The sequence below is a fragment of the Tachyglossus aculeatus genome, chromosome 1 (genome assembly GCF_015852505.1).
Source record: "Tachyglossus aculeatus isolate mTacAcu1 chromosome 1, mTacAcu1.pri, whole genome shotgun sequence".
NCBI lineage: Eukaryota > Metazoa > Chordata > Mammalia > Monotremata > Tachyglossidae > Tachyglossus > Tachyglossus aculeatus.
In genome coordinates, this window is record NC_052066.1 from 157,915,429 (window position 1) to 157,941,209 (window position 25,781).

The 25,781-nt window shown below is 39.7% G+C and overlaps 1 protein-coding gene across 3 annotated transcripts in view; it reads left to right on the forward strand.

Annotated features, from left to right (window-relative positions):
• Positions 1 to 16,556, forward strand: part of RPS6KA5 (ribosomal protein S6 kinase A5) — a 110,592-nt gene extending 94,036 nt beyond the window's left edge. Inside the window, exons 14-18 of one of the 3 annotated variants that reach the window (XM_038750158.1) lie at positions 1,111 to 1,302; positions 2,410 to 2,569; positions 10,905 to 11,068; positions 14,672 to 14,825; positions 15,543 to 16,556. In XM_038750158.1, coding sequence (XP_038606086.1) covers positions 1,111 to 1,302; positions 2,410 to 2,569; positions 10,905 to 11,068; positions 14,672 to 14,825; positions 15,543 to 15,583 — 711 coding nt within the window. In that variant the 3' untranslated portion in view covers positions 15,584 to 16,556. The other 2 variants (XM_038750150.1, XM_038750141.1) reach the window with 2 other exon arrangements.
• Positions 16,557 to 25,781: the final 9,225 nt, after the last annotated feature.

Here is a 25,781-nt window from a genome sequence, read left to right on the forward strand (position 1 = left end):
ACTGATTGATTGACTTATTAAATTTCCCTGTTAGCTTTTCCTTCTTAAATGTTCCCTTTTTCATACTACTTTATTCTGTTTGGGGTTTTCATCCTTGTAATTGCATTAATCTGCATTATTGACTTCTTCAGCCTTCTCTGCCATGTTTTCCACTTCAGGTACACTGTTTAAGGTTTAGGTCCTAAAAAAAAATGAGAGTTGAGAGTCAATTTAGAATGAAATGAGGAATTTTCATGGATTTCATTGATGTTGAAAGAGATAAAATAAATTGGCTCATTACAACCTGATACAGTCTAGTTTTTCCTCTAATTTAGAAAGATTGTAAAAGATTTCAGTTATAATCCAGCACTTAGAACGGTGCTTTGCACATAGTAAGCGCTTAATAAATGCTATTATTATTACTATTATTATAATGAAAAGTGATATTAACCTGTCGTTAACCTGTCAGGACAGGCCAGGAGAAATTAATGGTAGGAAGAGAGTCTATTGAAGTTTTAACTACTGTACTTTAACATTGACTAACACTGGTTACTTTTATTCTTTCCCCCACTGCTTTAAGAAAAGGGTTGTGAAGGACCTGGGGTGGCTTTAGCCTATGCTAGTATTACTAAGGTTTAATAAATGGCTTTTCTGTTGATGCATTTTAAATCACAGAAATGTAGACTTTTGGGGTTTCACATCCTTCAAGTCTGAGCCAAAAGCAGGGACCATTGACTTTCTCTCCTCACAGAGCTCTAGAACTGGAATGGGACCTCCCACTATGATATCCAAGTTCATAACATCCGACTATTCCCAGAATAGCATTTGATGTTGACTTGACAATTATGTGTGTGTTGCATGCTTAGCTTCCCCTCAGAGCCAACTCCAAATCAAATACAATATTTGTGGGAGGCTGGAGGTAGGCCAGAGGCAAACGTATTGATTGGAAAGTATCATTCCAATGCTGGCCATGTCTGAGAAATGGCAACTTTGTCTTAAGGTTGCTGTCAGAGCCACAGGGCCATGTTGCATTTAAATGGATCATATTTTTGTATTGATTATTCCTTTTTTAAAAAATTTCTAATTGCATGTTACCACAAAAAACTCTTTGTATCGGTTTCTGTCTTACAGAATTTATTGTTCACTGATGAAAATGATAATTTGGAAATAAAAATAATTGATTTTGGATTTGCACGCTTAAAGCCACCTGATAATCAGCCTCTCAAAACACCGTGTTTCACTCTTCATTATGCTGCTCCGGAGCTCTTAAATCATAATGGCTATGATGAGTCCTGTGATCTCTGGAGCTTAGGAGTCATTTTAGTGAGTTATTTCTTTAAAATTAATAGATTTACTTGTTCTCTTTATTTCAATTAAATCTAAAAAATATCAGTGGGTGAGGTTTCAGGTGTCTGAGAATATTTTTAATGACCATAATATGAATTTTGATTGACTACATTTGGAAGGCTTCTTACCTGAAAATATTCAAGAATCCAACAGTTGCGCTTTGTGAGTGACTATGACGTGTGAGAATAAAGTAACCTACCATGAAAATAAATGAACTATTTGTTTATACAGAAACTAGTATGGTATTAAAAGATGTGAACAGTGTGTTACCCAACATGAATAGAGAAAGTGGACCAAATTATAGAATGTTTAAGCAATATTTTTGGAATATTATACGAAGTCCTAAACCTCAAATGGTTTCATTGTAAAATTCTTGATCTGTGATGATGTGTAACTTCAAAATTGCATTACAAATCTCATAAACTCAAGATGATAATTCTTTCAGCAAATATCCCCTTTATTGGGATTTGTTTTTACATTCTTTCATTGGCATGCACTTTGTCAATCTTAACCCATAAATAATTTTTTGGCCGAAATAAAATTAGTATTTCATTTGAGAAGGACTAGCAAAGATTACTTATTCTTGTGGTTATGATGAAGCGTTATTTTGAAATTAACCCAAATCATTAATTTAATCAGTTTTTAAGATTGCATTCAAGATTGCAGTCTTAGACCTATTTTCATCAGGTGAGGAAAATATACAGTAATTTGTAAAAAGTTACAGAAATGACATTTATAGTAGTGGTAGTTATTCAGTTAGTAGAATTTAAAAGCATGTGCCAGCCAGATGAGAGTAATTTCCAAACCTGTGGCTCATTGCTAAGACTTGTTGGATTATAGAGTTTAAATTCTCAGAAACCACAGGACCGTTTGCTCATCATGTTACTATAACTCCATAGATGTTTTTAGAACTGTAAATATTGATTTAGATTAAATGTTTCCTTTCTGAAAGTAATTTATCCTATGTTTGTTGAATAAAATGATATCGTTGGAATATAGGAACTGTAGACTATACTTATATAGTCATCAATAAAATGGTTAGTTATAGCAATGATCATACACTTTGATTTATTCTCTTGCTAGTATACAATGCTGTCAGGACAGGTACCCTTTCAGTCTCATGACAAAAGTTTAACATGTACCAATGCAGTGGAAATTATGAAGAAAATTAAAAAGGGAGATTTCTCTTTCGAAGGAGAAGCCTGGAAGAATGTATCGCAGGAGGCCAAAGACTTAATTCAAGGTAAGGGCAAATGATAATAATTCTTGGATTTAGTGATATAAATCCTCCTATTTAGACTGTGAGCCTCATCTGGGACAGGGACTGTGTCTGACCTGATTAACTTGCATCTACCCCAGCACTTAGAACAGCACTTGACTCATAGAGTAGGTGCTTAACAAATACTGTAATAATATTTATGGTATTTTTAAAATGCTTACTATTCTTATAATTGAAGCACTGTGGGCAGGGAATGTATCTACTATACTCTCCCCAGCATTTAGTACAGTGCTCTGCACACACTCAGCACTCAATAGAAACCATTGATGATTATTTGGTATAGCATTATTTTCTTGTTCTACCAGTGGGGCTGCCAAGCTGCGCTTTGGCAAGCTCCACATATTGGTCCAGGGTTACCTGAAAATCACTTTTGTGACTCTGAGGGGTTGACCACAAGGCAAGTGTCCTGGACCCTTGTTCTTAGCTTCCTAGTTCCTATTTCCCATATTTTTAAATTTACTTTAATGTCTGTCTCCCCCTCTATGCTATAAGCTGTAGGCAGGGAGCATCTGTGCCAACTCTATTGCATCTTACTTTCCCAGGCACTCAGTACAGTACAGTAGAAACACCCAGTGAATGCTCAGTAAATACCGTTGATTGATTAATTCTCCTCACCCACTCCTGCTCTGGGCAGGTGGAGGAGTGGATGGTAGGGCACAAAAACTGGACCTGAGTATTGGGGTACTTCTGACCCTGACTTGTTTCCTGTTCTGATCCACAGTTCTCTAAACCAAGTAACTGGGGGAGATAATGGAGTTGGGAATGTTTGAGTTTCTGGGGACCAGAAGAGCATATAAAGTTCAAGGGTACAGAAGACTGGGGGAGGGTTCAAGGTTGATATTCTTCCCCAATTTCTAGCTTGTTCACATGACCTTCACCTCCCTAATAATAATGATGGCATTTGTTAAGCGCTTACTATGTGCAAAGCACTGTTCTAAGTGCTGGGGGGGATACAAGGTGATCAGGTTGTCCCACGTGGGGCTTCACAGTCTTAATCCCCATTTTACAGATGAGGGAACCGAGGCTCAGAGAAGTTAAGTGACTTGCCCAAGGTCACACAACAGACATGTGGCAGAGCTGGGATTAGAACCCATGACCTCTGACTCCCAAGCCTGGGCTCTTTCCACTGGGCCACGCTGCTTCTCTATAATGATGGCATTTGTTAAGCGCTTACTATGTGCGAAGCACTGTTCTAAGCACTGGAGGGGATACAAGGTGATCAGATTGGCCCACGTGGGCCCACAGTCTTAATCCCCATTTTACAGATGAGGTCACTGAGGCCCAGCAAAGTGAAATGACTTGCCCAAAATCACACAGCTGACAAATGGCGGAGCCAGGATTAGAACCCATGACCTCTGGTTCCCAAGCCCGTGCTCTTTCCACTGAGCTACGCTGCTTCCTCAGGTCAGGGCAAGGACACCAGATTCATTCCCTCCCCAAATCCCTGGCCACTCCCACCTTCCTAACCCACCAAACCTAACCAGTCCATCAGTTGCATTTAATAATAATAATGGCATTTATTAAGCGCTTACTATGTGCAAAGCACTGTTCTAAGCACTGGAGGGGATACAAGGTGATCAGATTGGCCCACGTGGGCCCACAGTCTTAATCCCCATTTTACAGATGAGGTCACTGAGGCCCAGCAAAGTGAAATGACTTGCCCAAAATCACACAGCTGACAAATGGCGGAGCCAGGATTAGAACCCATGACCTCTGGTTCCCAAGCCCGTGCTCTTTCCACTGAGCTACGCTGCTTCCTCAGGTCAGGGCAAGGACACCAGATTCATTCCCTCCCCAAATCCCTGGCCACTCCCACCTTCCTAACCCACCAAACCTAACCAGTCCATCAGTTGCATTTAATAATAATAATGGCATTTATTAAGCGCTTACTATGTGCAAAGCACTGTTCTAAGCACTGGAGGGGATACAAGGTGATCAGATTGGCCCACGTGGGCCCACAGTCTTAATCCCCATTTTACAGATGAGGTCACTGAGGCCCAGCAAAGTGAAATGACTTGCCCAAAATCACACAGCTGACAAATGGCGGAGCTGGGATTAGAACCCATGACCTCTGGTTCCCAAGCCCGTGCTCTTTCCACTGAGCTACGCTGCTTCCTCAGGTCAGGGCAAGGACACCAGATTCATTCCCTCCCCAAATCCCTGGCCACTCCCACCTTCCTAACCCACCAAACCTAACCAATCCATCAGTTGCATTTAATAATAATAATAATAATGGCATTTATTAAGCGCTTACTATGTGCAAAGCACTGTTCTAAGCGCTGGGGAGGTTACAAGGTGATCAGGTTGTCCCACGGGGGGCTCACAGTCTTAATCCACATTTTACAGATGAGGTAACTGAGGCACAGAGAAGTGAAGTGACTTGCCCAAAGTCACCCAGCTGACAATTGGCAGAGCAGGGATTTGAACCCATGACCTCTGACTCCAAAGCCCGTGCTCTTTCCCCTGAGCCACGCTGCTTCTCCTAACATCTTATTTAGCATTTATTGAGCACCTACTGACTACTCTGTGCTTGGGAGATTAGAACTGTAACAATGGGAGAGTTAGACCAAAAATATTTTTTGCTAGTGCAAGTCAGAAGAAGAAGGAGTGTAAAGCCGGAAGCAGATCAAACAAATCAGATGAAGCAGGTGAACAAGTAACTGAATGTACAGATGGGTATGTAAATAAAAGTATACACAGGTACATGAGTGCTGAGTATAGGATTAAAGTATGCAAGTGCTAAAGGTGACTGAGGTGCTGGGAATCAATCAACCATTACAGTCCTCCCCACCTTTACAGTTCCTGACCCCCATGTTTTCCCATCTCCCTTCTCTGTCCTTCCAACTGTCTGCTCCTGACTCCAAACGCTCCCTTCGGGATGCAGAATTCATCCCTACCCAGGCCCCCAGATCAGACTCGGTGGATTGAGTAGACAGTAAGATGTTAGCAACTCAGGAATGGGGCATGGACAGGAATCAGGAACTGCAGAAATTGGGGATCAGAGAACAGTTGGTCCTGGTAGGTTGGAGGAAAGGGAAAGACAGCGTTCAGGAGTGAAAGTTGTTGATTGCTCTTGGGCTCTGTATCTGCAACGTTTGAGATTTGGCAGCACCAGGGCTGGAGAGAGGTTTAAGAGATGTTAGTGGAAAGAGCACGGGCTTGGGAGTCAGAGGACGTGTGTTCTAATCGTGCCTCTGCCACTTGTCTGCTGTGTGATCTTGGGCAAGTCACTTAACTTTTCTGTGCCTCAGTTACCTCATCTGTAAAATGGGCATTAAAAGTGTGAGCCCCACGTGGGACAACCTGATTGCCCTGTACTTAACCCCAGCACTTAGAACAGTGCTTGGCACATAGTAAGCATTTAACAAGTACCGTCATTATTATTATCACTGTTATTATGTTTACAAGGTCTGGCAGTGCCAGATATTGCTGGGGGAGAGCCCAACCCTCATATTCCCCTCCTCCCCCAGTGTAACGGGAGGACTCTGTTCTTGCTTGCATCTCCTGGAGTTGATAGATCCTGGGGCCTGATTTCAACTGTGCTAGAATTAGGGGGTAGGTTGGCGATGGTCCAACTACACTGGGAATTGTAGGCAGGTTTGGTTGGTTTGGTCCTACAGTACCTGGCCCTATTGGATCTGGAACACATCCCCAGTGCTAGTATGCCAGTACCTTAAAACCTGAGGATATGGGGCCCAGCAGCACCAAGCTGAGGGGAAGGAAATTAGACCGTGTAAACTCTGGGAGATGGAATCCACTGATCATGAAACCTGGGATAAACTCTGGGAGATGGAATCCACTGATCATGAAACCTGGGATGGAGGGGAGTGACTGGGTTTAGGGGTAGCAAGGGTGGGAGGATCGGATCGGGTCTGTCCCAACCCCATCGTTCCCTTATAGCTCAGAATGTGGGACAGAGGTTTGGCAGCTGTGGAAGGGCAGGGGATAGATGGGAATCAGGACAGGGAAGGGCTGGTCCTTCCATCTCTGCTCTGTTCTACACTAAGGCCTTTAGTCACATGGTTCTTTGGGGATTGATCAGAGCAGGATGGGGCAGAGGTCAAATCAGTGGATGGTGGGAAGGCAGAGTGGAATCCTGGCCAAGTTGCTTCCTTAGGGAATTTAGTGTAAATAAATTCAGCGCTTAGAACAGTGCTTTGCACATAGTAAGCGCTTAATAAATGCCATTATTATTATTATTAAATGCCTAGGGAACACAGGTGTACATATTCATAAAATCTATACTTTTTGATTATCCAGTGTTTGGTGAATTTATGTTCTTTTGTCTTTGTCTCTTTGTTCATCTGAAATTTGAGTGTTCTAAGTGATAGAAGTGGTTACAACAAATGTTATAAGTGATATTTCTTCCTTGTGGTGTTTTCTTTGAAAAATGATCTAGACATGAGCTGCAAGGGGACTATAATTTTATTAGCATTTAGTTGTCAAAAATGATTTAAAATGTTTAATAAAGCCTGCTTTCATGTTATGAATCTCCCTCCTACTTAGATTGTGAGCCCCATGTGAGACAGGACTGTGTCTGACCTGATGAACTTGTAACTACACCAGCCCTTAAAACAGTTCTTGGCATGTAGTGAGTGCTTAACAAATAGAATAATAATAACAATAATGATAATAATAATATGTCAGATTTATCTAGTATTCTATTGTTTTTTCTTTTCTTTTTTTTTTTTTGTATCTTGAAACACAACTGAGGCCCATGATGAAATCTTAGGTAGTCTTGTTTTTTATTTTCTCCAGTATGCTCTTCTGTTTTATCATTATCTTCTCTTCATCCTTTTTCTTTCTCCATCTTTGATTCTTATTCCTCTTAATCCTTTATCTTTCTTTTAACTAACTTCCTCCATTTTTCTTCTTTGTTTCTCTCAATCAGTCAATAGCATCTACAAGCACTCAGAATTTATTGAATATCTACTGTGTGTTAGAGCCCTGCATAAAGTTCTTGGGAGAGTACAATAGAAGACCCAATTCTTGCCCTCACGGAATTTACAGTCAAACTTAGGAGACAGGCATAAAATAATTTACAAATAGGTGAAAGGAAAAAGAAAATGGGTAGGTGATGGATGATAAGTGGTTATACAATAAGGGATGTAAATTGATATGTTCATAAGTGCTGTTGGTGAATGTGAATGCAAAACTGCCAAGGTGGTAGATGGGAGATATTACATGGGGAAAAGGAAGATTAGTTTTAGAAAGTCTCTTTGGGGTGTGAGTTTGAAAGTGGTCGTTTTGAAGGGTACCTTTTTTCAAAGGGGCTAGCCATGGTTTAGCAGACCTTAAGGGAGAGAGAATTCCAGGAAGGAGGAAGAGCATGAGCAAGAGATCAGAACCACCAAGAACAAAGTACAGTGAGAAGGGTAACCTGGGTGGAACAATGAGCACAAACCCAGGGGAAGTAGGAGGAGAGAGAGGCTAGGTCAAAGGGGGTGAGCTGATAGAAACTCCTACCCATTGGCATTAAAATACTCTGCGTGCTATGGAGGGGAAAGAGGGTTTTCCAATTGAAGGTTTTTGAGGAGTGGAGAGAGATGTACATATCCTTAAACTCTGGAGCTTCTCCTATTGGTAATTTAATTTAGTGTATGCCTCCCCTTCTAGACTGTAAGCTCCTATGGGCAAGGACCATGCATTGTATTTTACCAAGCACATAGTACAGTGCTCTGCACACAGTAAGCACTCAATATTGACTGATGAACAGGGCAACATTTTTAGAAAAACTAACTGGGCAACAGAGTGAAGTATGGAATAGAGATGGGAGACGCTGAAGTGAGGAGGGCAGTTTGAAGACTAATTCAGTAATCTAGCTGGGATAGGGAAAGTCCCTACTAAAAGAATAATAGTTGTGGTATTTAAGACCTTACTATTTGCCTAGCACTGTACCAAGTGCTGGGATAGAACCCTGGTTGATGGCCATTTGGATGGAGAGGAAGGGATTGAACTGGAAATGATTGAATGAATGGGCATTTGGGCAGGGAATGAATAGCACAATTCTCTTGTATTGTACTCTCCCAAGCGTTTAGAACAGTATTCTGCTCATATTATGTGCTCAATAAATACTACTGACTGATTGGCTGACAGGCACAGCACCGAGGAGCACAGAGCTGCGGGGGCGGGGGGCGCTTACTAGACAAGCTTGATTTTTCTGCAGAGGAAAAACCAATAGGATTTAACAACAGCCTGAATATTAGAGTTGAAAGATAGCAAGGAATAAAAGATACCAAAGCTGCAAGCTTTGGATAGGGGAATTGTCCACTGTGATGGGGTGGAGGAGAGAATGTGAGTTCATTTTAAGCATATTTAAGCTTAAGGTGCTGGTACCAATGGAAATGGTTAAGAGGCTCAAAGAAATGCAAGACTGCAGAGGTGAGAGCTTAGGTGGGGGAGGTTAGATTTGGGATGGACTGAAGTGGATGAGCTCCCTGAAAAAATAATTATAAGGAGAAAAATAGGGACTCAAGGCAGAATCTTGAGGAACACCACAGTAAGAGAGTTGGAGGTGGAAGAGAAGCTAGAAAGAGAATCTGAGAAGGAGCAGCAAGAAAGGTAGGAGGAGAACCAGAAGAGAACTGCATTAGTTTAACCAAAGGTTGGATCAACATTTCTAGGAGAAAGAAGTGGTTTACTGTGTCAAAAAAGGCTGAGAGGTCAAAAAGGATTCAAATAGGCAAAGAGGAAGCATTGGTAATTTTGGAGAAGTTGGTCCTACAGAAGTGAAGTGGGTGGAAACCAGAATGTGGTGGGGCAGAAAAGAATTGGAGAAAAGAAAATGGAGGCAGTGGGGGTATACAACCTGTTTTGGGAATGGGGAAATTGGGTGGGAACTAGAATGGGCAGTGTGATTCCAAGAAGGCTTTTTTTTAGTACAGGAGAGACTTGAGTATGTTTGAAGTCAGAGGGGAAAGAGGAGAGAGAAAGAGAGAAAGAAACTGGGAGCAAATATTTTTAAATAGTGAAGAGCTTAGAGATGCAGGAAATAGAGGTAGATTTTGAAAGTATGCAGACCTCCTCTCATTAGGCATTTTTTTCCATATCTTTCTCTTCCTCTCTCCCGCTTCCATTTTTTCTTCCTCTCCACTGCTCCCTCACTCACCTCCTCCTCCTAACTCCTACTCTTACCTCCTGCACTACACTGATGGGTTTGTGTTTGTGGCTGTCATTTCAGATCAAACTCTTTTTCCCTACTCACTCTGCCGCAGGGGTGGAATTCCATTTCTTGATTAGATCCCTTCCATAGCTGACTTCTTGGTGACAGTAATGGCACTTCCCATAGTTTACCCCTGTAAGGCGGCCCATAAGCCCTCCGTGGCCAGGGGCTCTTACTGATTGGAAGTCTCATGGTCTGCAACTTGCCCGATTCACCAATAGCTGCACTGTGGCTTTTTTTTTTACGGTATTTAAGTGCTTACTATATGCCAGGAGCTGTGCTAACAGTGGTATTTATTGAGCACTTACTTTGTGCAGAACATTGTAATAAGTGCTTGGGAGACTACAAGAGTGGACAAAGTACAATTTGTGGACACATTCCTTGCCCATAAAGAGTTTAAGGCCTGGGGTAGATACCAGAAAATCGGGTTGGCAGAGTCTCTGTTCTACCACATAGGGCTCATAGTCTTAATCCCCATTTTACAGATGAGATAACTAAGGCACAGGAAGTTAAGTGACTTGCCTAAAGTCACACAGCAGAAAAGTGATAGAGCTAGAATTAGAACACAGGTCCTCTTTCTGTTCGGTCATGCTACTTCCCCTTCTCTCAGACCTTTTCCACGACAGTTGCTTGTTTTATTTTCTGCCCCTTTGACCCTGCTTCTTTCTTTCTGTTACAAGCTTCAGGCTTGTTTCCCTGCTTCCTTCCTTCACCTTGGCCTTCCACCTCCCTGGGCTCACTCTCACAACCTGCTTTGTGTTAGCCCCAAATTTCTTGCTGCCTAAGGCTCGCACCTGTGTCAGACTTGGCATCCTTCCTAGGTCTTGTTCACCGGGTTTCCTTCCCACTTTCCTCCTTCTGGTGCCCCAAGGATTGGTCTTCTGCCAGGCCTGGGCAAGCTACCACCTTAGCCAACATCTGAGTTTTATTTCCTGCTACCCACCAACTTCCTCCAATCCTGCAGTAGCCTGTCCTCGTCGGCGCTAGCTCCAGGACTGCACTCTAACCAGCCCTGAGCCTGCTTTCTCCTACACTGAGTACCTGGCCAATTGACTGCCTACTAGGCATTATGACCATTTTTACTGTATTAAAATGGGAAGTCAGTAATATAATAAGGATGTATTGCTTTTCCCTCAGGACTTCTTACTGTGGATCCAAATAAAAGACTCAAAATGTCTGGCTTGAGATACAATGAATGGCTTCAAGATGGCAGCCAGCTATCCTCAAATCCTTTGATGACTCCAGATATCTTAGGGTCCTCAGGAGCTGCTGTACACACTTGTGTAAAAGCAACTTTTCACGTAAGGTCAACTGCTCCTCAGAACTAGCCTGTGATAATTTTCTGTTGGGTGTAACTGTTTTCTTTCTAGGATCAGTCCATTCTGTTTTAACTTGTGTTTCATTTTGCAATTTGAGAAGCAGCATGGTCCAGTGTATAGGGCACTGTCCTGGGGTTCAGAAGGACTTGGGGGTCTAATTCTGGCTCCACCACTTGTCTGCTGGGTGATCTTGGGCAAGTCACTTAACTTCTCTATGCCTCCGTTACCTCATCTGTAAGGATAAAGATGGTGAGCCCTAAGTGGCTTGTATCTACCTCGGTGCTTAGTACAGTACCTGGCACAGAGTAAGTGCTTAACAAATACCTTTAAAAGAAAAAAAAATGGGTGCAATATGATGGAAGTATTATAGAACTTTATTCCCACCACATGAGTCTGTTTTGGGAGTAGCATAATCCATCAATTGTTGCAAATAGTCATACACAACTTTTTCCCTCCTTATGTGCCAAGAAAATCTATCTGGGTAAGTTTGTGTGCCTTTCTGAATGAGGGGACATGCAAAGTGTCCGTCTCTGCCCTTGTGCTCTTGTGTTTCCTTCTTTTTTCTTCTCTCTCCTTTCCCAACCATTTGTGCATGTTCAGAACCTGCCCAGGAAGTAGGTATAAGGGTACAAATGCCATCTGTTTTCTGTGCTTTTAAGTTTTTCTTTCCAGGCATGGCAGCTATAGTTCTTATCTCTTCCACCCCTGCCCAGGCTGCGGAATGTTGCAGGCCTTGTCAGGGGTGGAGATGACAAAGCTGAGACTGCTGCTAACCTGGGAAAAACAAATAAAATGGAGGAACCTCCGCTCTCCACCCAAAACACCAGAGTTTCTATGGAACTGATCCATGCTTCCAGATTCAAGTCCCACTAATACGTCCCACTGCTTTCAGTAGTGTATGTACTCGCCTCCTCAAAGGTCTGCAGTGCTAGTTTCCTGGACTCCTAGGTGGGGGGCACACACGTGGCACTCCATCAGCCTGTTGCCTCCAAACCTGGATTTTTGCCACAACAGGAAGACAAGGGATGGATCAATCAGTCATATTTATTGAACGCTTACCATGTGTTACTATTGTAAGTGCTTGGGAGAGTACAGCACAACAATATATAACAGACATATTCCCTGTCCACAACACACTTACAGCATAGGGGGGAAGCTTACCGTGTAGTGGGTGAAGCCAGTCAGCTTCTTATCAGTGTTGTATAGCCACCTCTATCCTCTACTGTGCAGATATGGGTTCTTCAGGGACTTTACGAATGTGCAGAATTCTAGGGCAGTGTTTCCCAACCTTAGATTGTGAGCCTCTTGCAGGACAGGGACTGTATTATAATAATAATAGTAATAATAATAATTGTACTTGTTAAGCACTTACTATGTGCCAACCACTGTTCAAAATACTGGGGTAGATACAAGTTAAACAGGTTGGACTCAGTCTCTGTCCCACATGGGGCTCATACCCAGCCCCATTTTAGAGATGAGGTAACTGAGGCACAGAGAAGTTAAGTGACTTGCCCATGGTCACACAGCAGACATGTGGTGGAGCTGAGATTAGAACCCAAGTCCTTCTGACACCCAGGCCCATGCTCTATCTACTAAGCCAAACTGCTTCTCTAAAATGGTTCATTAATTAGTTCATTTCAACCTTCACAACAACCCTGTGAGGTAGGTATTACTCTCTCCATTTTACAGATGGGGAAACTGGGTACAGAGAAGTTAAGTGCATGGTCACATGGCAGGCTAACAGCACAGCTCGGACTCAAACCTGAGTCCTCACCACACCTTTTCTGACCTGATTATCTTATCTTCTAGACTGTAAGTTAGTGTGGGCAGGAAATGTGTCTACCAACTCTGCTATGTTGTAATAATAATAATAATGGCATTTATTAAGCGCTATGTGCAAAACACTGTTCTAAGCGCTGGGGATGTTACAAGGTGATCAGGTTGTCCCATGGGGGGCTCACAGTCTTAATCCCCATTTTACAGATGAGGTAACTGAGGCACAGAGAAGTTAAGTGACTTGCCCAAAGTCACACAGCTGACAATTGACAGAGCAGGGATTTGAACCCATGACCTCTGACTCCAAAGCCCGTGTTCTTTCCATTGAGCCACTCTGCTTCCCTTATATCAGTTTGGGAATGTGGCCGTCTTGGGTGTCTTGCCCAGATAAGTTTCTGAGTTAGGTAGCATACCTCCTAAGCGGGGCCCCTACAACATGGGGACACAGTTGGGTAGCATTTATTTAGGGGAGAGTTGGGGAGAATGTTGAATACTCTGCACCATCATTTTTACATGATACCATCCATTTGAAAGTAGCTTTTCTCACATCCATCTCCTTTCTACTTCTTCATTCAAAGCTATGGATTATAATGAAGTCTTTTTGATCCTTTTTGAACTTTCTGCTGTTTCATTCCCAAGTTCTACATCATTCCAACCTCTAGTCGCAAATATTTTTTTTATGTTTGTCTCCCTCATTCGGCTGTAAACTTCTTGTTGGCAAGAGACATGTCACTTTGTTATTCTGTACTTCCTAAGCACCTGGTACAGTACACCACACCTATGCTGCTACTACTTTCACTCAAACTGAATCTTACTCTACTGTGAAATTATATGTATAATCTTGGGGCAGAAATTGAGCCCTGAGGCTCTGCTTGAGTATAAGACTCCACTGGCATGAATTTGCAAGGAAACAACTGTAGCAAAAAATAGGGGAGAAAGAAGTTTATGGCCATTATGTCTTCATGCCTGCTGATAATCCCCATTTTGGGGCTTTATTTCCTAGAATCCATAACTTTATTGCAAATGAGACTCTATTAGTAGTTTGTATTCTTGGCTAGCTTTTGTGGATTTGAAGAATAAGATGGCTGAGTAAGAATTAATCTTAAGGTACTATTGGGGATTTCTTTTTTCTTTCATTGGATTTTTTTTCTGGTTAAAAACAGTTCCCTTTTATTGAACTAGTCTTCTCAACTTTATTTTATGTGAGAAAGTTGCAGTGCCGTATAAATTTCAGGAATCAGCCATATATTGTTGGCATTATAATGCTTTCCCAAATATCTGGAGCCTGTAGAATTACAGAAAATGTTGTAAATATTTGAGGAAAGTAAGGAATGCATTCTCAGTTATTGATCAGTGAAACACAAAATTATAATGGAAAAAATAAATTTTCAGGGTGACTTCAGAAAATATTCAGAGGTACTCAAATCTGGAAAATCCCAAAATCCAAGTTTCAAGCATTCCACATTTAATTAGCCTTTAATTAGATTATGGCTTTGTACCACTAATTTTTATTATTATTTCTTTATGAGAGCAGTTTCTAATGGGTACATTTCTTTTCCTTTTGACCCTAGTACAATAAAAATTGAATAGGATTGGAAAAAGAATCTTGAATTATAAACCTCCATTTTGAAAACTACAAAAATAGTTGTTTAAGGGAATTTTATTGAATGTTTGAGAATTCAGTGATATACATACAGGATATAGGTCGTTTACACAACGGACATTTTTCAGGCATTTCTAGTGAAGTGTGATTTTTATGCATTACAAAAAGCACCAATATACCAACTGGTAATTTTTTTCTTAAATTAGGCCTTTAACAAGTACAAGAGGGAAGGCTTTTGCCTCCAAAATGTTGACAAAGCACCTCTTGCAAAGAGAAGGAAGATGAAGAAGACCAGCACGAGTACGGAAACACGTAGCAGTTCAAGCGAAAGTTCTCATTCTTCTTCCTCTCATTCTCATGGTAAAACTACACCTACAAAGACATTGCAGCCCACTAACCCTCCTGACAGCAATAATCCAGAAACCATCTTCCAGTTCTCAGACTAAGTAGCAGAGCAATGGCAGGAATGTCTTTAGTAGCTAACCATGCTTTCGTTTTCCCCAGTTTACAACTGTGGGACAAATGAAGATGCCCCTATTTAGAAACCCTTGTTTTTTCCGCATTGTTCTCATTTCAGCCCTGCTTTTTAGTGAACTTCTTTAAGATAGCTGCTTGGCTTGTCCTTGTCCAGGAGCACTGGGCACAGTGTTATATTACTGTGAATAGAATAAGCATTACATACTGTTTGGAACTAAAGTGATTCCATAACATCAGTACTTTTCTTGGAAAGGGCAGTGGTTGTGATGAAGTTGGTCACGGGTGTTGTGATTTTGTTCTGTGCTATTCAAAAATACCCTGACCTTGGTTTTCTTAGATGTGTGCCAAAGTGAGTTTGTCTGAAGTCCCATGATACCATTTGTTTTCAAATTACAGAAAATAATTTTTGTAAAAGAGATATTCCCACTCCACTGAGCATTTGTACATTCGAGTACAGCCCTGCTATTGGCCCAGTGGAAAGAGCACAGCTCTGAGAATCAGGAGACCTGGGTTCTAGTCCCACCTCTGTAGGTAGCAGAAGGCCCTGGGTGGGGTGGGAGGCATCAGTCGTTCAGGTTTCTGACCTAAGAACCATCCTAGGGCATACGGTGCTAAGTGGATGGACCCACCATGAATCCTGAAAAATAGCTGATTAACGTGGGCGGCAGAGGCCACAGCAGCCATCAAGGCGAACACCTACTGGGATATGGCGCTACGGCCCAACACTGGATATGCTGCAGTCACTTTGGTCGTAAATGGGTCCCACATATAAATAAAAAAAGGCTTTGCATGCACTCTGCGATGTGCTGCTCCCCTGCCCACCTCTTGACTTGTTGCACTCTAGTGGGAAGAGTACCGGCAGGGGCAAGAGAGTACAAATGGCGGTACGCAAATCATTAGCACGAAATCAATCGTTTTGGGCAGATTCTTCATCTGGTAGTCTCAAGACAGCATTGTCATCGTCATCATCATCACCATAGAAGATTGCTGAAATCTCCCAAGGATTCTGTGGTCAATTTCATATGTGAAATAAGATGTCACACATGAGAAAAAAGTTTAATTTATTTTTTTCTGTTTTGTGGTTACACCCGATGACAACCTGCTAGTGTTCACCATTTTTTGAAATGGAAAAAAGGATGCAAATGTTAGATCCCTTAGACTTGTGTTTGGGATTTCTGCAAAATGCATGCCAAGATATGTAAGTTTTTATTTTGCACTGCATTGTCCTAGCAACTTATTAGTTATTGTAAAATAATAGAGCATATTTATCTCTTTTTCTAAGTAATACTGCACTTTATGAAAGAGTGAAAAAAAACACCAGGCTGTTTTATAAAGTGTGCTGCTTAGAGCATATGGCCTATGTACTGTATTGTCACCATCTTTTCTTCACCTAGACTAAATCACGCCTCACATCCCTATTCTACATTGTACACAAAAAATAGAATAGGGCCGCTTATATAGTGTAATTGTAAGTCACTAATGCACTGATGTGAGGAAACTAAAGGGAAATTATACTAAACACTGTGCTTCATAACTGTACACTGTGTTGTACTGCAGAGAGGTATTTCCTGCTGTGGTCATATATTATGTACATAATTTGTTGAGACTCATAAATGGGACTTGTTTTGGAATTTCAATTGTTAAATTTTAAATTGGAAAAGCCTATTTTAAAACCTTATACAGAATGCTTTTATTGCTCAAATTCTTAATGCATATGGAAATCTTAGTGCCAATTCTTTGACTATGAAGCATAAGTAAGAGCTTGCTGCATTTTAAAGCTAAATTAACTCATCGCCTATGCAAAAAAGTTTTAGGAGCTATCCTCATCAGATTGTATTTCACAGCAAGTGTCAGAATTTGAGAAAGTGAGTTTAGTCGTGTTTACAAGGATTATCTGTATCTAAAGCAAGCCCTATATGTTTGTTTTGTTTGGGTTTTTTTGTTTTGTTTTGTTTTCATTTTTATCAATGCTAGCCTTTCAGGTATTTAGGGGAAGATTTAGGCATGAACTTTCTTTAAGTACTATATGATGGTAACATCAAAGGCGATAGCAAAATTATTTTTAACTTGATGTGAATATTGAAATTTTGCACTGTTTATGTAGAAGTAGTATATTTAATATTAAAGATCTATGTAAGTACAGATGGCGGAGACAGTTGAAAGGGGCCAATGCTGACATAAATTTGCCTTCTTGGTAGTCGTTGATAGAAATCTTGTATAGTAAAACCAAGGGCCATAAATTGGCATAATTGTATCAAACCCAATGAGAATTAAGCAAGAAGCCAATTTTTTGTTATTCAGGTTAATGGGTTAAAGCTAAATTGATGAATTTGAGTGTCATCTTTTCTCTTTAACTCAGCCCACCCCCTGGTGGACGAATTTGTGAACTGTGAAATAGGCAGAAAGCTAAGCAAAGAGAAGGAAAAATTGGGGTTAAATGGAAAGTTGGATAACCCACTTCCTAAATAAACATGGATGGATTGGTTGATTACAGGACCAATACACCCCTTCCCTATGATAAATACCAAAAAGTCAGCAGTTTTTCTGGCTCCAATACGATGCATCAGTAGTTTGGGTTGAAGCTGCCTCCAATGTACAATAAATTGCACTTTGAAATATAAAGAGAGCTTTCAGAGCACTTTGAAAAATTAAATCTAAATAAAAGTTTGGCCCCTATTCAAGTGAAGTTTTTTTGGGTCCAGATTTTGGAAATACAGGGACTCTGCTTTTTATCGTGCAATTCATTCTTGAAAATCCAAACTGCGTTTAATTTTGTAATTTACATGTGGAGTTGAGAGAAGATAACTTTTCAACAGAAGCAAAGGGAAGTTGTATTCTTGCAGAGATTATGATTTTCAGAGTGCATCAAGACCCTCACAGGATAAATTCTATAGGCAGCTAACTCCCTGAGTATTAATTTGGAGTATCGTGAGGTATGTGAATTCTTCCAGACTTTCAGGACCTGCCCATTCCATTGGGGCTACCTCCATAGTAAAATAGATAAATGGAACCTAATGGAAGAATTCACTCACCTCCCAAAGTGCCTGCTAAGAACACTGAAGTTGCTGAAATTAGTGTCTACTGAACACATTATAATGGTATGATAAATAGATTATTTTAAAGAAGAATCTGTGCATTGCTGTGCCTAAATATTTCTATTTGTAGAAGTTGAAAAGCATATTTTGAATAAATGTCTCTATTAACTTTAAGGAAAGTAGATTTTGTATTCTACTGGAGTATAATTACAATTTAATATGCACTTGTCCATCTCTTCAAGTAGAATTCCAATCATTCATTAAGAAAAAGGAACTTAAAATTGGTGACTGTTTCTAGTTTGTCATTTTCTAGTACTGTTGCCTGGCCACCTGACTAATGGTGACTCTGACAGTAGTACAAAGACAAGGATTCGGGTTCAAATTTTAAGTAATGACTTAATTTACATGTAAGTGATGTCAGAATAGTGATCCTACAAGATGAAGATATTTGTGGTAAAATGAAATATTTGGGTAGTATTTTGAAAATGTTTGCTTTTTGGAATTTTAGGAAATTTTAGGAAAATTGTACTTTGTTATAATTTTCCAGGAAATATGCTCCTATCCAGGTTAAATTTACATCCTCTGTGAACACTTTCCTTCACTCACAGACAAAAGGATAAAAAAAACTACTTCAAAGCTAAATCTATCAGAAACACATCAAATACAAATTGAAATAGGAAGATATGCAAAAAGAAATTAGAGAGCTGAAGTGATTTAAAAATACTTCTCTTGAAAGAAAAGCCCAATCAGATAATGTTCTAAGTATGCCTTTCCCCAGAAAAATAGTAGGGGATGTAATACCATAGAGATTTTGTGCACCTATTGGTTATTCTGCATAAGCCTCATTACCAGAATGTTTCCATTCTCATCTTCTACAAACTATTACTGAGAATCTACTTCAGGTAGAATACCATATCAGGTGTTCCATAAGGAGTTACATAAAAAGAATGTTTCATGGGAAGAATGTGGTATAATCTAAATCCTTTGTGAACTTATTGTCTATCAGAAACCGATCAGTGATATTTATTGAGCATTTACTATGTGCAGAGCATGGCACTAAGCACTTGAGAGAGCAAAATGCAATAAAACTGGTAGACACTTTCCCCATCCTTAAGATGCTCACAGCTTAGAGGGAAACTTAAATCAAACAAAAAGGTCAGAGTGCCTTTTATGAAAAGTTCCTGAAGAATGGATAGGTTTGATTTAAAGAAGTAGACCCATTTGCCATTTTAAAATGTTTTACAAGCTGCATTTTAGTTGTTTTTCTCATGAGCTTCAACTAGAGTTTCCTTGTGGGTGCTCCTTTGGGTACCTCTCCTCCCCCTGCTTCCAATTGTAGTTTTTCACTAAATAGATAATAGTTGTAGGAGCTTTTCCCCTTGGTAAAGGTTTGTGTCAGGCATGTCTCATGGTCTTATGCATTGGGAAGCTATCACTGTTCCATTTTCTGCTCTTGTCACTTGAGGAATAAGTAAATGAAGCATCCCCCAAGTCCAACTGACTTTTCTGATTTCTAACCCTTGCAGAGTAAGTACTGATTCCTCTCCGGTTTGTAGCTGTCATTGTGTTAAAGAATTGATGATCCTGTGCAGAAAGATTCACATAAGTACATTTTGCTAAGAGTGTTCAGTCTGAAAAATCCTGGCATCTCCTGACCCAAAATAGAAAACTTGCAGTATTTCAACTTTAGGTAGGGGATTAATTTTTTTAAAAAAAGAAAGGAATTGTGTGTGCTGTGCATAACTTAAATATGATTAGTGTAGCAATTTCCCTGAGAACTTGCAGTTCTTATTTGGCATGTCAAAAAGTGCTACTTCCTTCTTCTTCCCATCTTGACTGTTTTTTGGTGGGTTTTTTTCTCATTTTACTTAAAATGCATGTTTTTCTACTTCTACAGGGAATTCTAAAATTGACTTATGTAGCATGTTTTTCCTAAACCACTATGAAACAAAACAGAAAAGGATTTTGAAATTCTGGAATTTAAGACAGGAAAGACAAGTTTTATTAGGAGCATTCCAGGATTTTGACCTGTGCACAACCAAGGCCCGGAAAAGAGACCAGGCGTTGGAGTCAGAGGTCATGGGTTCAAATCCCGGCTCCGCCACTTGTCAGCTGTGTGACTTTGGGCAAGTCACTTCTCTGTGCCTCAGTTCCCTCATCTGTAAAATGGAGATGAAGACTGTGAGCCCCCCTGGGACAATATGATCACCTTGTAACCTCCCCAGTGCTTAGAACAGTGCTTTGCACATAGCGCTTAATAAATGCCATCATTATTATTATTATTAAGGCTAGGTTTTAATTGTCTATAGATTAACAAACTGATTTTCCTGTCTCCTTTCTTCTCCAAAATAGATGTTTCACTTTATATTAGTGGTTCACTGGAGCTTTGACAGATTTCCAAAATATTTACTGATGGATTAACAGTTGGAAATTTTAATGAGGGGTCAGAATCTAAGATTCAGGAATTGGAGTAAGAAGAAGGAAAAGTTTAGGTGTGATCTAAGCTTGTAGTCGAGATTAATAGGGCATTAGTATGACAGGTTTTGGAGTTTGGTTGAAGAATAGATGATTAGTGACACAAAGATTTGGTGGGGTAATAAAAGGCAACTACCCAAAAAAAAGTTATGAGAAGTTTATTTGCCCATTACTAAGGCTGTAGGGTTATCTGTTCCACAATAATCACCTTAATTTTAAACAAGAAGCTTTAAAAGATAGTTTTTCTACAAAGGCAGAGTAAAGTTGTGGGTTTGAAATCTCTCAGGATGAAAGCCGAAGTTGCTACTTTCTCATATCTTTGGACATTCTCTGTTTTTCTCAAAAGCCCCAGTTGTTGCCTTCTCCCCAGCCGAAGTTTATCATAGGGCAGCCAACACAGAATACAGGGCATTGACACTGCGTGCACGTTCTGATGGGACCATTTTGCTTCCATCACTGCCTCATCAAGCACAGCACCAGCTTTTACGTAAAGGATCAACTTGATGACTGCTAAAATCCCACCCTTGCCTTTGAGAAGACAACGTATTGAGCACTGCCTTTTATAGAAATGCAGCATATTGCCTTCATGAAATTTCTGACTTTAATGGGAAATATGTGATATTCAGATTTTTTTTACAGGCCACCATAAACAAGCCTGAATTACCTAGACTATATTTAGTTAGCAGACACTGATTATTGCAAAATTCATATTGGAAGAAAAGGAGAGGACAAGGAATGCTTGGGCCAACACTTTTGGAAGTTGGCCATATACCTTTTCAGTTGATATGTTTCTATTTGAAGTGCAGCCCAGGCCAGAAGTGATGAAGTCATTAGTGTGAGGACTCCTTGAACAAATAACCTTTGTCAGGCCTGGATCACAAAAGGTATTTTTAGTAACTTGTTGATTGAAATGCCATGGATGAATTTAAACTTGGCCCTGAAGTTGCACTTTTCGAGCAGGGTCAAAATAGAGCCATGTAGAAAAACTCTCGCTGTTGGTTTTATTTTCCATTGTAGTCTCCTTTTTAGTTTTGCACGTTCCATAAACTAAAAGCCCATTTAGACAGATTTGGTCCTATTAAAACTTTATTAAATGTGTTTTTAATTTGCCAGAATTTGAAAATTGCAACTGGCACCAGCCTACACCTAGCAACTAAGCTTTTAAGCAGTTGTATGAACAATAGATTTTTGTGGCATTGTGAATAAACCTAATCACCTATACTGTGGTTCCAGTGGTTTTATTCACTGTTTTGAAATGGCAGAACTTTTACCTATTCAAAACAGTAAAAATAACTCAGTTTGAGTTTTTTTCTTGTTTGGTTAGGGAGCAATTGCAGAGCTATTAAAAAAAAAGTGATGTAGCATTTTTTCCATTCTGCCAGATTGTTTTTCTCAAAGAGAGCGAGCATTCACTTTGTCAGACAATCGCAGCCTCCTAATGTGTGTTCCTGGAGCAGAAGTTCCTCTGTAATCAGTGAAAGTTACACACTGAATAGGCTTTAGCTTTATTTTTAAAGAGGTAAAATGTCTCTGCACCTGGCTATTCAAAATGTACTCACCCCCACACACATCTAACTTTGGCAACTCTCCTGTTAAATATAATGTTGCTACCAGTGTCTTCAGGCAAAATTCAGGTGATTTCAACAGAGTAGGTTTCTTGCCACAGAGAGAGTTTCTTTGGTTTGGAGACAAACTTTTTCCCTAATATAGGGAACATATTTTATTCTGAACAAACATCATTTGTGCCTTAAAAGGATAGATACCAATTTATTTCTGTTGTCTCCACAATAAAATTTAGGAAAAAGAAGTGGTGAATACCTGAAAAGAGGCCTGGGGAAATATTTTGTACCCTTTCATTTTTATCATTCATTCATTCAATCAGTCATATTTATTAAGCACTTACTGTGTTTAGAGCACTGTACTAAGCGCTTAGGGAAGTACAATACAACAATAATGATGATGACATTTATTAAGCACTTACTATGCGCAAAGCACTGTTCTAAGCACTGGGAAGGTTACAGGGTGATCAGGTTGTCCCACAGGGGGCTCACAGTCAATCCCCATTTTACAGATGAGGTAACTGAGGCGCAGAGAAGTTAAGTGACTTGCCCAAAGTCACACAGCTGACAATTGGCGAATGAAGAGAGACAATCCCTGCTCACAGTCTAGAGGACGAGCTCACACTAGAACCAACAGTATGTCCAGATTTAACTGGGAGAACACTGAATTTTCACATTTGGGGCCTGACAATTTTAGTATCACGCATAAACCATTTAGACTGCATTGCATTGATTCCCTAGGGGAACTTTCTCACTTTAAATTGGTGATTAAACTAGAGCTCAATTTAGGATCTTCAGCACCCTACCTGGTAGTAATGACATCCCAGAATCCTTGGAGATTTTACACTACCTACGCTTCTGCCCCTACCCCATCTCTCTGTCAATAAGGGGAAAGGGAAAGTGTGTAATGGTGTTCTGATGTTCTGGTCCTCAACAAAAACAAGCTAGCCTATTGATCACAATCTTGCTTTCTCCATTTTCATCATAACATAGCTACCAATCAAATATAGAAGGTTCTAGCTCTAAGCTAAAATTTAAGTCCCTTATAAAGGGAGATAAATTATCCTTTCATTTGGCTTGATTCCCATTAATTGTAGGCCCAACTGAGAGTTAGGATGTCTCCCAGACTGAGTGAGTGTTCACCAGGCCATAGTTGAGGAACTGACAGAGATTTCTGTTGGTCTCCTATTTTTTTTTCTTTCCTGATTTTTTTCCCACCCTCTCATTACACTTCTGGTGTTGAGGATTTATGTCCATCGAAGGAGAAGGGATAGAGAGAAAAATAAAAAATTGATGACTGTAATTGAAGCAGTAGGGTTATTTTCAATTGTAAATTGCCTGAGAATACTCTGTCCAATACAGGCATGCAAATTCAACTAAATCAATCAGTCGTATTTATTGAGCACTTACTGTGTGCAGAGCATGGTATTAAGTGCTTGGAAAAGTACAATATAACAGACACATTCCCTGCCCAGTCTAGAGGGGGAGATGCCCCATACTGTACCACAGAGAAAATCCTAGTGGAAATTCTTAGTCTAATCAGCCCTTTCATTAGGCAGTACTGACCTGAAGGTCTTTGTCACAACATTCTTTTTTCTTTTAGAAACTTGAATGTTACTATTGAAGCAGCTTGGCTTAGTGGAAAGAGCATGGGTCTGGGAATCAGAGAACTTGGGTTCTAATCCCTGTTCTGTCACTTGCCTGCTGTAACCATAGACAAATCACTTAACTTCTCCATGCCTCAATTTCCTCAACTCCCTCCTCCTTAGACTGTGAGCCACATGTGGCAAAGGGACTCTGTCGACTTGATTATCTTGTATTACCCCAGTGATTAGTACAGTGCTTGGCATATAGTAATTACTTAACAAATACCACAGTTGTTACTCTCCAAAGTAAACTACTCTTGGCCCTTAAGACAATTGGAGGATTGGTTTGGCACCATTTTTAAAGCAAAAGTTCACTCTTATTCAGCTGCCAGAAGAATTCTCTTTCTTAAGAAGCAGTTCTCTATCTCATTAATACTTTTTTTATTCTTGCCTAAACTTTATTGTGTAGAAGACAAGTATTTGAGTGCAAATATGGTAATGTCATAGAAGTGTTTTTTAATATTCATGAAACTTCTGAATATATAATTTATTGCCAAGTCAGGAAAGAATGGGCTAGTTTATGCATGCTAATTGTGGGAGGTTTTCCATGTCATCAGTAACAAAATTAACTTATTTCTCTGTGTTCACTGTGAAGAGAGATGGATAATATTTGAAAATTTGTAATGCTGAATATTTTTACACCCATTACATGCAATTTGAGATTTCACCAGCACTGAAATAACAAATGTAAATTGTTTTATTAGCAGGGATGTCTGGCAAAACTGGGTAGTTTTATTACTGAAGAGAATTAAATTTAGAGAGCTTCAAAATGGTCATATTTAAAAAAGACCTTAGAAAAACTAGTAAAACTGTTTCAAGGTGCACATTGTTTTACATAAAATTGTTCTGCATAATGAGATACAACACAATCAGTAGTTTTTATGAATTTTAATATTAAATGTAAAATATATTTTTAAATAGTAACTAGTCATGCAAAGCATTTCCTAAGATTTAAGCGCACCTCATATTTATGATACAATTTTAATACAGTGTTGCATCTTTAGTGAAGTAATGTGTGTAGAATTATTAAGACAAAGACTATGAGCTGAGAACAGAGATTTATTGGTACTCACAAATGTATGTATTTTACTATGTGGTTACTTCTTAGAAATATTTTAGATGCGTAGGTAAAGTGCAGAATTATCAGTAGACTTGACTTTTAGATTCCTGAAGCTGTGCCTGTTTTATTTATACTTCTGAATTTATTTTTATTATCAGTCTGCTGATATCAGAGAGCTAGGTCCAAATTTTTTAATCTTCAGAAACATTCTCAGGCATCACTTTCTTAATGCTAACTTGCTGTAAGGTGAAGCAAGGGTTTCTGTATTCCATGTTGAGTTCCAATTTGGCTGTTTTTGACACGGAGCTTAGCCAAACCCCTAAAATAGCTGCACAAAATGTTTAGGCCAAGAAGTATATTATTGGGGGTAAATTGTATGTTGGGAGCTGGTTTCTACAGCATTTTCTTCTTAAACATGCATGTACCTTTCCAAATACCAGAGCTCAGTGAATTTAACCAGTGATATAGAAGTGCATTGAGGAAAACAGTACAGCCAAATTTTGTGACTTAACGGATCACTCTCTCTAAAATGAATAATTAAATGATTAGTTAAATAAAATGTAATTAGTACTCATTTGATTGGCATTTAAACTTTAGGGCAAGGATCATGTATTGTCAAAATGTGACAAGCACAGACAAAATTAAAAGGGGAGGCTCATACAGATTTGCTAGAGGCCGTAATTTAGAAGGCTACTCAAGAAAAATTTGTTTTTAACTAATCTTAGTGGAGTTTGATTTAATAAGGAAATTCCTAGGTTCTAGCTGACTCTTTAAAACAGCAAGTGAATGTCAACAGCTTTAAGCATGATTTACCAGTTGATTAAAGAAGAAGTTGCCTGGTGTAGGGGAAAGATCACAAGCCTGGAAGTCAGAGGACCTGGGTTCTAATCCCAGTATGTGACCTTGGGTGTGTCATTTAACATTTTTGTACCTGTTTTTTGTTTTATTTGGGTTTTTTTTAATGGTACTTGTTTAGCAGTTACTCGGTGCCAGGCTCTGTACTAAATGCTGGAGTTGTTACAGACTAATCAGATTTGACACAGTCCATGTCCTACAGGGAGCTC